Source organism: Leucopleurus acutus, assembly GCF_964270905.1.
Source record: "Leucopleurus acutus genome assembly, chromosome: X".
NCBI lineage: Eukaryota > Metazoa > Chordata > Mammalia > Artiodactyla > Delphinidae > Leucopleurus > Leucopleurus acutus.
In genome coordinates, this window is record NC_139148.1 from 35507691 (window position 1) to 35521540 (window position 13850).

Sequence of the window (13850 nt, forward strand, 5' to 3'; positions counted from 1 at the left end):
TGTCAGCTTTGGACTCAAAATGCTGCTTCTTAGCTGTTTGATCTTAAGCAATCTTAATTTGATCTCAGCAAATTACTTCATTTGTCCAGGCCTCAGTTTACTCACGGTAAAAGGAGGCCTACCCTGTTGGGTTGTTGTGACAATTAAATACAGTCTGAAATACTTAGTGCCGGGCAATAGTAAGCTCTCAGTAAATATTAGCTATTATTTTATATTGACCTAAACGTGCCCTTTCATCAATCAGTCATTCCTGGGCAAAGTATTTTAACAAATCACTGGCCACCCGGAAATGGAGGCAATTTATAGAAAACCGTGAGCAGATCATAGCCTCCTGGAATTCTGCAGCACAATGCTGGCTGGCCTCTGCTAATTTTTTCTTAAAAACCTCGACAGTAAATCCATCCCAAGTAAATTTCAAATCATTCCCTGAGACAAACTGTCCATTCCCATGAAACCACATGAAAAAGGAAATTCCACAGGGAACAATGAAATATACATGAACATCTCTCCTTTCTGTCCCTTAAGTTCCCTGAGTATAAATTCTCTTATCATTTTCTGTGTATTGATTTTATATCAGGAACACTTGGATGATAGTAAACTGGATTAAAGTAAAATGTAATAGGTATTTCTTCTGGGGAAGAAACCATGAAAGAAAGGAATATCTTTTTTTTTTCTTCTTTTTTTTTGCTGTACGCGGGCCTCTCACTGTCGCGGCCTCTCCCGCTGTGGAGCACAGGCTCCGGACGCGCGGGCCCAGCGGCCATGGCCCACGGGCCCAGCCGCTCCGCGGCACGTGGGATCTCCCAGGACCGGGGCACGAACCCGCATCCCCTGCACCGGCAGGCGGACTCTCAACCACTGCGCCACCAGGGAAGCCCCAGGAATATCTTTTTTTATGTTGAAATTGGACCCAGATTTAGAATAGCAAAATTATATTTCTTGAAGTTATCAAATTAACCATGATCCCAAAAACGACTAACAGACTATTTAGTATCTCGTCGCTGAACAGGTTACTGTGTTAACTACAACATAGTAAAGTTACTAGTGGTGTTTAAATTTAAAATCATGTATATTTTAGTTTATGCTTGCACTTAGCTCACTCAGTGTTAGTTTTCAAACGAAGTTCAGCGCTCCTGTTATTAATAACTTGATATGTTCTGTTAAAGTTTTCGCTTTCTTCCTCTCTAATTCTGAAAATACTTCTAATACATTCTGTTTTTTTTAATCTTTTGGCCGCGCCGCGGCACGTGGGATCTTAGTTCCCCGACCAGGGATTGAACCCGCGGCTCCCTGCATTGGAAGCGCGGAGTCCTCATTTCAGCAGATGGAAAAAAAGAATGTGGCAAATCAGGACCAATTTCTTCAAGGTTAAGCTAATAATAAACCAGACTACTAGCCAAAACATCTTCATGAAAATTAACTAGAGAGTTGGTAGTTCTCTGAAACTTGTATGAATTTTATTTATTACTGAAATTTCTAAAGTCACATTGAAATACACTACAGACCCAAACCACCTATTAGGCAAAATCCCTATGGGCATACAGTCCCTTCGATTGAACTCGGTTAACAGAAGAGGCAAAAGACATAGTTTGTGATGAAATCTAAGATTCAAATGCTCAGTGTTTTCAAGCTGTAATAAAGTATGCATCAATTCCAAGTATCAAGCGTGATATCAAAATTCACATCCATGGGTTTTCTCTTCATAAGCATCAAAAGCAAATTCTGTTCACTGAATTCTATCTTTTGATTTGCACAATGCATTCAGAGATGACTTATAATAAGGAACAAAGTATCCACTGACTGTATCATGTTTAAAAATGCAATTAATATTTCAAAACCACAATTAAAAGGGAAAATGCCTGAAAATTTGACTCTATTAATAAAATTATTTGAGACAATATTATCCTGCAGATAAAAATACATTTCTTGTATATACATGTAGATTTCTACATGAAAGAAAGGATTCAGCTCCAAATAGGAAAGGGCTGACCCTTGATAAAAGACATCTCAGACTGCCAAACTGATGTGATTACCATTGTAAGGTGAACCAAAAACAGAAGGATAAAAGGTAAGTTAAGGGAAGGATGAAAGTTTAGTCACCTGCTTCTGCATAGTGGCAGACTTGGGTGAGAAGCAGGAGATGAAGGCAGAAATAAGACATAGAAGAAAGGCAAAGAAGGCCTCAGTTCTGACCAGAAATGAATGGAGAATCAAGCAAAGTTGAGAACAGATATTAACTGCAATGAGATGCTTGAAGCTAGAATTTGGCAGTTGATAGTCACAGAAGCTCAATTAAATCATCTTAAAGTAGAATTAGATAAAGCATCTAAAATTTCATGGAGAACACGTATAACAGTGATCAGATAACTCAGCATGGTATTACCATTTAAAAAACTTTCCCAAATAACATTAAGTCTCCAGAAGACCTTTGCTTTGGATCATGTTCTTTGAAGCTTAAAAAAGTTCCCGACGGACTGGGAGAGACAGCACAGTGCTCCGAACAGAAACTCTGCTGAGATGTGTAACAGAAACTCCATTTGACCCTGGACAGACCCTGGGTCTTGGATTCTTCCAAGTGAGTGCACTGCACCAGGCTTCTTCCAGGTAAAACATTTCATCATTTTGTTGACAATAAATTAAATTGGGATTGTTTAGAACCACCCCAATTCTGGTGGGGAAGGCAAGGGGGAGAAGTTAATCAAGATAAAGAGACGTCACAGAAATTTCATGCAAGGGTAGAGCATTCAAGTTCTTGGTTTCCTAAGTAATGCTATATGCAGAAGTATCCTGTAAACTAAATTTGCCTAACAGAAAAGTTCCCACATCCTCAACAGGGAATGACTGCAGTATTTGGGATCCTTGATCAATATGAACTACTCACTGTTTGTTCTCAAAGATTGGGTTCTTTCTTTTTTACCCAAATCCTACACTGAAAGACAACCAAGGTCCTAAATGTTAACCACCAGTCAAATTAGGAATGTTTAAGGAAAATAAATTAACCTTGAAACAAAGATATTTTGGTCAAATTTCAGACATGTATTATTAGAAATTAATTACTGGCCCCACCAGGTTAAAGATGAAGGGAGGCCCTGAGAAGTCTACAGAGCTGATATACACACAAGTGAGGGGTCACTTTTTTTAACCTAGTTTTATTAAATATTGCTTCTTTGGGATGTGTTTATAACAACTCCCAGAACATTTTCATGTAAGGATTCAAAGCGGTCATATTAAAATACAGCTTCAATATAAAGTTTATCACAGTTCTACAGTATTCAAAAGTGACAGACCTGCCTTAAAAAACAAAACCCCAAAAAGGACTATTACACCCAAAACATAAGAAAACAATTAAATAAACAAATTTGGCATTTCCATAATTTTATAGTATAAAACAGAATATTAAATCTATTACTGGCAAGCGGACACTGACGTATTACCTCATTTGAAATGTGTCCCATTTAAACACACTATACAAGTTCACTATACAAAAGATTGATGGTCTTTTTGATGAAAGAAGTGCACCCTGAAAATTTTTGCCACTTTAGAATAGTCAGCTCTCAAAGTCAAAAAAGTCCTTTTGCTTTTTTAAACTGAAGGCTGAATTCAGATTTTTTGTTTTTGTTGTTTTGTCTCTTTTGTCAGCCTTCCTGGTTTAAAAACAATAGTATCTATGGACGCCCACCAGGGGGCAGTGTAAGATTAGCCATTAAATCACGAACAGCGGCAAATATTGTGCATTCACCTGCAACAGAGAAAAATGGTCATTAGCTATTCGCAATACAGGAAAGATGATGTTAACACACCGGTGGGGGTAGGGGTAATTAAGTCTAAGATTAGCAAGAACTTTAAAGACCAAAACAAAAGACTAGATTTTAACTGCACGGATTATAGGGGATTAAGCGTTAAGTATCAGATGATACTTGGTTTGGGTTTTGTTTTTTTCATCATGAAGACATTTTGGGCAACTCCCAGTTAGATCTGAATTTAAGACAATCTGCCTAGAGTTTCTCTACAGAAACACTGGAGCATTGGATAAGACTTTGAAGTCGGACTTCAAGGCTCCTGACGACCTTTTCTTGAATCTAATGCAAGATCTAATTTTATATTTATATATTAGTTAACAACATCAATCGTGTCCTTCTGATGTTGCATTAAAGGCCAGATAAAAATGTCTACGACAGCACTAATAGAACCTTCTGTGATGACAGAAATATTCTATATGTGTGCTGTGGCTACTGAATACTTGTAATATAGCCAGTGTGACTGAGGAACTGAATTTTACATTTTATTTGATTTTAAATAAATTTAAATAGCCACATGTGAAGAGTGGCAGTTATACTGGACAGTGCAGGTCTATGACATCTATTGGAGTCTCCCTCAAATTTCCAGGAATTGATCAACTTCTGGAGTTCAAGGTTAAAATCAATTAATACAAAAATAAAATGATTCCTCCTTCACCGGGGAGGAAGTGATGAGTTTGGGAGGAGGGGAGGGGCGGCTAAAGTACAGCACACCAACAATCCCAAAACAAGATTCGTCTGTGTGCGTGTGTATGGGGGGGTGGTTGGGGGAGGTTAATGATTCATCCTCTCAATTTCCCCTTTGCTCAAAGAACGAAACACCCTGCCTCTTACTTATTGTGTGTATGTGTGTGTATGTGTACATACACACACACACACACACACACACACACACACACACACACGTATCTCAAATATTTCAATACAATAAACCAAAACCAGTTGTAAATATTAGAAACCCCAAACCGGGTCCTTTCCCTAGAGCATGGCCTAACGCTACAGTGGCTGAGAGCGAAGGAAGTGAAGACCTCAATTGAATAATGGCCTTCCGGCAAAGGGCAGGATGTGCAGTGATCCTGCGCAAGTCACTGCAACCTTCTCTCCAACTACTGGAAAATTAAGGTACAGAAAGAAAAATCCAAAGGTTCAACCAGTCTAAGGTCAAATAAAAGAAAAAAAGAAATATACTTCCAAAATATCGCAACAATTTCTTAAATAAAAGAAGTTACAACTTTTTATTTTTTAAAAAACACATTTTCGTTATTGATAGGGAGAAAAACTTGCTCGATCCCAACAGGATCAAACATTCTTTCCTTTAAATTTTAAATTCCATGAGACATAATAATGATTGATAGTCATCTGCTTGCGAAGGAATGGTGTTTATTATCAAAGTTACACTGAACTGCTACTTGGAAAATGCTGATAGCTTTAAACTTTGATTCTGAAGGACCTATTCTGAGCTGAAAGAAGAGAAGTCAAAGGATGAAAGCAGAAAATTATAAGAAGTGGAAGAAGCATTACAACAAAAGAAGCACACCCTTCTCTACTGCCCAGTGTGTTCCTTATAAACTATATGTAGGTGAGAACTTGTCTATGTATACAATATGGGGCAACAAACAGCTGAAAATATAATTTCTCCCATGATTCCTGTGTCTAGTAAAATTTTGACACTGTGGTACCTAAAAAATGTTTCAGAGAACAACTTTCCCTCATTTAAAAAATTAATTCTGTTATCATACTATTCTAAACAGAAAGATACAGAGGACTTCCTTAATATTAGAAATAAGCAAATTTTAATTTAATTTCCTTAATGTTAGACATAAGCAGAATGGAAGAGAAGTTCTCTTTGCTGAGCTTTATGTTTTATAGTAAAAAATTTAGCACTGCCAGAAGTTCCGTGTTAAGCATAGGCTACTCCGGTATTGAAGGGACCTTGTTTATCTACCAGAATCATTCTGGTCTCTTCGAAAATGTTCAGTTTGAGAGCTTCATTGTGCACTTGGTGAAAAGGTTCACTTGCACCCGCCTAACACTTATATAAGAAGCCCAAGGAGCAGTGATGCCATTTGTATCAGCTTTTATTCTTCACAAAACATTTAGAAGATACAGAAGTTTGAGTGATATTATTCTATTCATGACCGAACCATGAAATAGGAGAAACCAACATGCATTTCAACTTGGTGATGTACAGAGTGGCAGGTATCGATGGTGGGGCAGGAATTCACAGCCATGGAAAATTCTATCATCCTAACCTAGGGCTTTGTGGCAACGTGTGCTATAAATACAAGCTTCTGGCATTAGCAACTGGGTCAGTCCCAATAGTAAATCACTGACAAAAATAAAGTCCAGGCAGCAGAGACATGGACAAAACTGAAGAACCAGTGAGAAAGGAAGAAAGCGACAGGCAGACATTAAGAGGGCCACAGCAACCAGAGCTCTACTACTAGGACTGGGGGGCAAGGTGGGTAAGGAGGGAGCAGAGGGGAGAAGGGGGATCTCTCAAAAGAACGTTTATAACATATATGCAATAAAATATCATCTACTTGTCATGTACCTTGTCGTGGTGGGTTCATCTCTGCAAACCTCTTCAGAATGTTGCTGACCATCATGGGAGCAGCAACAGAAGAGTTCTGCTGTCTGGGAATGTCTGCCTGCTGGGTGGTACCTGAAGCCATGTCATAAATGATTGGAACTATAATACTAACAGGTTCTTGGGGAGGGACCGATGTTTTCTGAGTTAGCTGAAGCTGTAGACACAACACAAACAAAAGAGAATAAAAACACAGTAAGAAAACAAAATATTTATGTAAATGTATCAAAAGTACTATCATTTACTCTACTGTCAGATTAAGATACAAGTAAAAGAAAATTAAATAGAACAAGAAAAGTGACAAACAACTAAATATTATGATTAAGATGCAACTGTGTCACACAATTACCTAGTTCAATATATTCCTTACTAAAGGAACCAAGGTTATGTGAGGTCTAAACTGACAATTAAGGGATCTGGGCCTATATTTGGCAGCAACAGGTAATTTCTGTAGGTACCCAAAAGATGCTCTGTTATCCTCAAATGGAGTCTCCCTCAGAAGCTCTGCGCACCTGCACCCATACACACACACACACACACACATACACACACAAACACATGTGCACGCCAGGTGGTACTTACAAAAAATAGCATTTTGGATTTCAGCACCACAGCAGGTGTCCCAGGAGGTGCAATTGGCGGTGCACTGGGAGGGATCGTCAGGCAAAACTGAACGTTCCATTTTAGCTGTGTTGCCTGGTCAGGAAACTGTTTTGAAAAGAAAAAAAACTATGATAAAGTCATATGAACATTTAAAATTATATTCTAGTGTAGGAGCCTGAAAGGTTAGAGGGAATTTTATACTCAATTATCAGTAGATCATAAAGTTGATAACCTGCCTTTTCTCAAAGGAAATATACACATGAAGGTCCTAACTGAAGAGTCAGCTCTGGATTCATGATATGTTCACCTTCCTTCCCTCCCACTTCATTAATTCCCAAGGCCTGCGGGTTCTCCTTCCTCGGTGTCTCTGACATCTGTTCCCTCCTCTCTATTTTCACTGATGCCACTGAGCTCAGGGCTCCGTTACTTCTCCCGTGGCCCCCCTAATGGTCCCTTCCATTGGCTGCCTCTCCCAATCCATCCTTACACCACTGCCAGACAAATGTCCTAGAGCATGGTTCTAATCTAGCTGACAAATGCTCAGTGACATGCAGTGATCCATGCTGCCCCCCTCACCCCCCAAGGACCAACACTGGCATTCAAGGCGCTTAACTGGTGCCAATCTAGACTTCTCAGTCTCATTTCCAACTCCTTCCCTAAAACAAACTGCATTAATAATTTTAAACTATATCTACTGGAGCTTTTTTAGTGACATAAATATTTACTCCTTTAAAAACTCAAATGGATTTTTTTTAACATAAATAATGTTTCCTATAGCCTATCAGAGCAGAAGCCAAATGCTGACACTACTAGCAAAAGAACACTGCCGTCCCAATATTAATAATAAAACACCAACTGAAAACAGGAATGAGGTATTTGGAATTACCCAAAGCAATGCTAGAAACATTAAAATGAAAGGCCTACTGCAAGACTGGAAAAATAAAATTAGCTGCCATCTGGATTCCAGCTATATAACTGTATACTTTCATAGGAAAGAAGAGGCATTTAAAAACCTCCCCAGAGGGAGAGAGGGGGAAGATGGCAGAAGAGTAAGACGCGGAGATCACCTTCCTCCCCACAGATACATCAGAAATACATCTACACGTGGAACAACTCCTACAGAACACCTACTGAACGCTGGCAGAAGACCTCAGACCTCCCAAAAGGCAAGAAACTCCCCACGTACCTGGGTAGGGCAAAAGAAAAAAGAATAAACAGAGACAAAAGAACAGGGATGGGACCCGCACCAGTGGGAGGGAGCTGTGAAGGAGGAAGGGTTTCCACACACTAGGAAGCCCCTTCGCGGGCGGAGACTGCGGGTGGCGGAAGGGGGGGAGCTTCAGTGCGGCGGAAGAGAGCGCAGCCACAGGGGTGCGGAGGGCAAAGCGGGAAGATTCCCGCACAGAGGATTGGTGCCGACCGGCAATCAATCATCAGCCCGAGAGGCTTGTCTGCTCACCCGCCGGGGTGGGCGGGGCTGGGAGCTGAGGCTCGGGTTTCGGTAGGAGCGCAGGTAGAGGGCTGGGATTGGCTGCGTGAACACGGCCTGAAGGGGGCTAGTGCGCCACGGCTGGCTGGCTGGCTGGGAGGGAGTCCGGGGGGCGGGGGGGGGGGGGGAAAGCCTAGAGCTGCCGAAGAGGCAAGAGACTTTTTCCTCCCTCTTTGTTTCCTGGTGCGGGAGGAGAGGGGATTAAGAGCGCTGCTTAAAGGAGCTCCAGAGACGGGCGCGAGCCGCAGTGATCAGCGCGGACCCCGGAAACGGGCATGAGACGCTAAGGCCGCTGCTGCCTCCACCAAGAAGCCTGTGTGCGAGCGCACATCACTCTCCACAACCGCCTTCTGGGGAGCCAGTGCAGCCCGCCACTGGCAGGGTCCCGTGATCCAGGGACAACTTCCCCCGGGAGAATGCACGCCGCGCCTCAGGCTGGTGCAACGTCACGCGGGCCTCTGCTGCCGAAGGCTCGCCCGGCATCGGTACCCCTCCCCGCACCCCCCTCCCCCCCGCCTGAGTGAGCCACAGCCCCTGAATCAGCTGCTCCTTTAACCTCGTCCTGTCTGAAGGAAGAACAGATGCCCTCCGGCGACCTACACGCAGAGGCGGGGCCAGATCCAAAGCTGAGCCCCTGGGAGCTGTGAGAACAAAGAAGAGAAGGGGAAATCTCTCCCAGCAGCCTCCGAAGCAGCGGATTAAAGCTCCACAATCAACTTGATGTACCCTGCATCGGTGGAACACCTGAATAGACAATGAATCATCCCAAATTCAGGAGATGGACGTGGAGAGCAAGATTTATTATTTTTTCCCCTTTTCCTCTTTTGGTGAGTGTGTATGTGTATGCTTCTGTTTGAGATTTTGTCTGTATAGCTTTTTTTTTTGCGGTACGCGGGCCTCTCACTGTTGTGGCCTTTCCCTTTGTGGAGCACAGGCTCCGGACGCGCAGGCTCAGCGGCCATGGCTCACGGGCCCAACCGCTCCACGGCATGTGGGATCTTCCCAGACCGGGGCACGAACCTGTGTCCCCTACATCAGCAGGCGGACTCTCAACCACTGCACCACCAGGGAAGCCCTGTCTGTATAGCTTTGCTTTCACCATTTGTCCTAAGGTTCTGTGCGTCCGTATTTATTTTTATTGTTTTACTTAAAAAAAAATTTCTTAATAATTATTTTTTATTTTAATAACTTTATTTTATTTTATTTTATCCTCTTTCTTTCTTCATTTCTTCCTTTCTACTTTTTCTCCATTTTATTCTGAGCCATGTGGATGAAAGGCTCTTGGTGCTGCAGGCAGGAGTCAGCGCTGTGCCTCTGAGGTGGGAGAGCCAACTTCAGGACACTGGTCCGCAAGAGACCTCCCAGCTCCACGTAATATCAAATGGTGAAAATCTCCCAGAGATCTGCATCTCAACACCAACACCAAGCTTCACTCAACGACCAGCAAACTACAGTGCTGGACACCCCATGCCAAACAACTAGCAAGACAGGAACACAACACCACCCATTAGCAGAGAGGCTGCCTACAATCATAATAAGCCCACAGACACCCCAAAACACACCACCAGACGTGGACCTGCCCACCAGAAAGACAAGATCCAGCCTCATCCACCAGAACACAGGCACTAGTCCCCTCCACCAGGAAGCCTACACAACCCCCTGAACCAACCTTAGCCACTGGGGACAGACACCAAAAACAACGGGAACTACGAACCTGCAGCCTGCAAAAAGGAGACCCCAAACACAGTAAGATAAGCAAAATGAGAAGACAGAAAAACACAAACCAGATGAAGGAGCAAGATAAAACCCACCAGACCTAACAAATGAAGAGGAAATAGGCAGTCTACCTGAAAAAGAATTCAGAATAATGGTAGTAAAGATCGTCCAAAATCTTGGAAATAGAATGGACAAAATGCAAGAAACATTTCACAAGGACCTAGAAGAACTAAAGATGAAACAAGCAATGATGAACAACACAATAAATGAAATTAAAAATACTCTAGATGGGATCAATAGCAGAATAACTGAGGCAGAAGAACGGATAAGTGACCTGGAAGATAAAATAGTGGAAATAACTACTGCAGAGCAGGAGAAAGAAAAAAGAAGGAAAAGAACTGAGGACAGTCTCAGAGACCTCTGGGACAACTTTAAACGCACCAACATTCGAATTATAGGGGTTCCAGAAGAAGAGAAAAAGAAAGGGACTGAGAAAATATCTGAAGAGATTATAGTTGAAAACTTCCCTAATATGGGAAAGGAAACAGTCAATCAAGTTCAGGAAGCACAGAGAGTCCCATACAGGATAAATATAAGGAGAAATACGCCAAGACACCTATTAATCAAACTGTCAAAAATTAAATACAAAGAAAACATATTAAAAGCAGCAAGGGAAAAACAACAAATAACACACAAGGGAATCCCCATCAGGTTAACAGCTGATCTTTCAGCAGAAACTCTGCAAGCCAGAAGGGACTGGCAGGACATATTTAAAGTGATGAAGGAGAAAAACCTACAAGCAAGATTACTCTACCCAGCAAGGATCTCATTCAGATTTGATGGAGAAATTAACACCTTTACAGACAAGCAAAAGCTGAGAGAGTTCCGCACCACCAAACCAGCTTTACAACAAATGCTAAAGGATCTTCTCTAGGCAAGAACCACAAGACAAGGAAAAGACCTATAATAACGAACCGAAAGCAATTAAGAAAATGGGAATAGGAGCATACATACCGATAATTACCTTAAATGTAAATGGACTAAATGCTCCCACCAAAAGACACAGGCTGGCTGAATGGATACAAAAACAAGACCCATATATATGCTGTCTACAAGAGACCCACTTCAGACCTAGAAACACATACAGACTGAAAGTGAGGGGATGGAAAAAGATATTCCATGCAAATGGAAACCAAAAGAAAGCTGGAGTAGCAATTCTCATATCAGACAAAATAGACTTTAAAATAAGGACTATTAGAAGAAACAAAGAAGGACACTACAGAATGATCAAGGGATCGATCCAAGAAGAAGATATAACAATTGTAAATATTTATGCACCCAACATAGGAGCACCTCAATACATAAGGCCAATACTAACAGCCATAAAAGGGGAAATCGACAGTAACACATTCACAGTAGGGGACTTTTAACACCCCACTTTCACCAATGGACAGATCATCCAAAATGAAAATAAATAAGGAAACACAAGCTTTAAATGATACATTAAACAAAATGGACTTAATTGATGTTTATAGGACATTCCATCCAAAAACAACAGAATACACATTTTTCTCAAGTGCTCATGGAACATTCTCCAGGATAGATCATATCTTGGGTCACAAATCAAGCCTTGGTACATTTAATAAAATTGAAATTGTACCAAGTATCTTTTCCGACCACAACGCTATGAGACTAGATATCAATTACAGGAAAAGATGTGTAAAAAATACAAACACATGGAAGCTAAACAATACACTACTTAATAACGAAGTGATCACTGAAGAAGTCAAAGAGGAAATCAAAAAATACCTAGAAACAAATGACAATGGAGACACGACGACCCAAAACCTATGGGATGCAGCAAAAGCAGTTCTAAGAGGGAAGTTTATAGCAATACAATCCTACCTTAAGAAACAGGAAACATCTCGAATAAACAACCTAACCTTGAACCGAAAGCAATTAGAGAAAGAAGAACAAAAACCCCCAAAGTTAGCAGAAGGAAAGAAATCATAAAGAGGAGATCAGAAATAAATGAAAAAGAAATGAAGGAAACGATAGCAAAGATCAAAAAAACTAAAAGCTGGTTCTTTGAGAAGATAAACAAAATTGATAAACCATTAGCCAGACTCATCAAGAAAAAAAGACCTGTATGCAGAAAATTATAAGACACTGATGAAAGAAATTAAAGATGATACAAATAGATGGAGAGATATACCATGTTCTTGGATTGGAAGGATCAACATTGTGAAAATGACTCTACTACCCAAAGCAATCTACAGATTCAATGCAATCCCTATCAAACTACCACTGGCATTTTTCACAGAACTAGAACAAAAAATTTCAAAATTTGTATGGAAACACAAAAGACCCCGAACAGCCAAAGCAATCTTGGGAAAGAAAAACGGAGCCAGAGGAATCAGGCTCCCTGACTTCAGACTATACTACAAAGCTACAGTAATCAAGTAAAGATGTAAAAAAAAAAAAAAAAAAAATCTCCACAGAAAGGACAGATTTTTCAATAAATGGTATTAGGGCAGTTGGGGGCATCTGAAAAAATTGGACCCATACCTCACCGTTTGACCCCAAGATATATTTTAAATGGATCAAATATATAAGTAGTTTACAAAATGATTCTGTAACAGTATTAGGAGAAGCCACGGGAGGATTATTTCATGATCTGGGAGTAGGAAGAGTATATTAAATGTATCTTTTTATAAGAGAGAAGCCACTGATAACTTGGATTGCCTGTGGGGAGGAGGACTAGATGGCTGGATAGGGATGGATGTGAAATTTCCCACTGTATTACCTTGTTCTAAATTCAAAAGATATAAGAGGATTGTGTTACCTACCCAAAGACAAATAAAATTTAAGTTAAAAATTAAGGAGGCAAGAGAAAAATGAAGTACATAACATAAATGGGTGAAAACCAACATATTACTGTTCCCACCAACTCCAACCTCCTCAGACCGACCTGGCTAGAAAAGTCTGTGTGTCTCTGTAACTTACCAACTCTAGCTTCATAATATGCACACAGTCCCTGAGGATGTGTGTAGGAGCTCCTAACAGCTTGGTGAAAGCTATTAATGTATTGGCTTTAAATGGCGGTCCTGCAACCTACAAGGATAAATAAAGCAAGTTAAGTTACTCTTCATTCTACCTTGACTCCTCTGTTTCACCGACTGTATTAAAATTATGCATTAAGAAACACATACTCTTGTTTCAAAGAATTTCTCTAAAACTTGAAGTTCATCAGGCTTCCACTGTCCTGCATTTTCGGGTGTCACTTTCAGCTGAAGTGTTTGGTTGGTTTTGGGACTAAGGGCTACTCTGCATTTCAGCGCATCAGTCTTAAACATGATCACTCCAGGTTCATTGGAATTTATCAGCTGTAGCTGAAAAACAAGAAGCATGCATCAGATTAACATGTGAAATAATATGTAAGTCAAAGGGAAAATGGAAATGTTAACTAGAGAAATGTTTCAAAAGGAAAACAACTAAGTTGGTACCTGTTCCACAAAAAGGTATCTAGGCACTGGGCACCAGCAATTGCTAACCATATAGCAAAGAGAGGCAATCAGACATTATGTGTCTCCTGATGGAAGAACATAACACCACCTATCAAAACCACAACCAGCTTGAGCCTGAATTCAGTAGT

General features: G+C 40.8%; 1 protein-coding gene across 3 annotated transcripts in view; it reads right to left on the reverse strand.

Annotated features, from left to right (window-relative positions):
* Positions 1–1473: 1473 nt before the first annotated feature.
* Positions 1474–13850, reverse strand: part of MED14 (mediator complex subunit 14) — a 74649-nt gene continuing 62272 nt past the window's right edge. For all 3 annotated transcript variants that reach the window (XM_082865248.1, XM_082865247.1, XM_082865246.1), the window contains 5 exons: positions 13408–13587; positions 13202–13309; positions 6970–7095; positions 6352–6544; positions 1474–3739 (listed from right to left, as the gene is read on the reverse strand). In XM_082865248.1, coding sequence (XP_082721374.1) covers positions 3666–3739; positions 6352–6544; positions 6970–7095; positions 13202–13309; positions 13408–13587 — 681 coding nt within the window. In that variant the 3' untranslated portion in view covers positions 1474–3665. The remainder of the gene's footprint in view (positions 3740–6351; positions 6545–6969; positions 7096–13201; positions 13310–13407; positions 13588–13850) is intronic.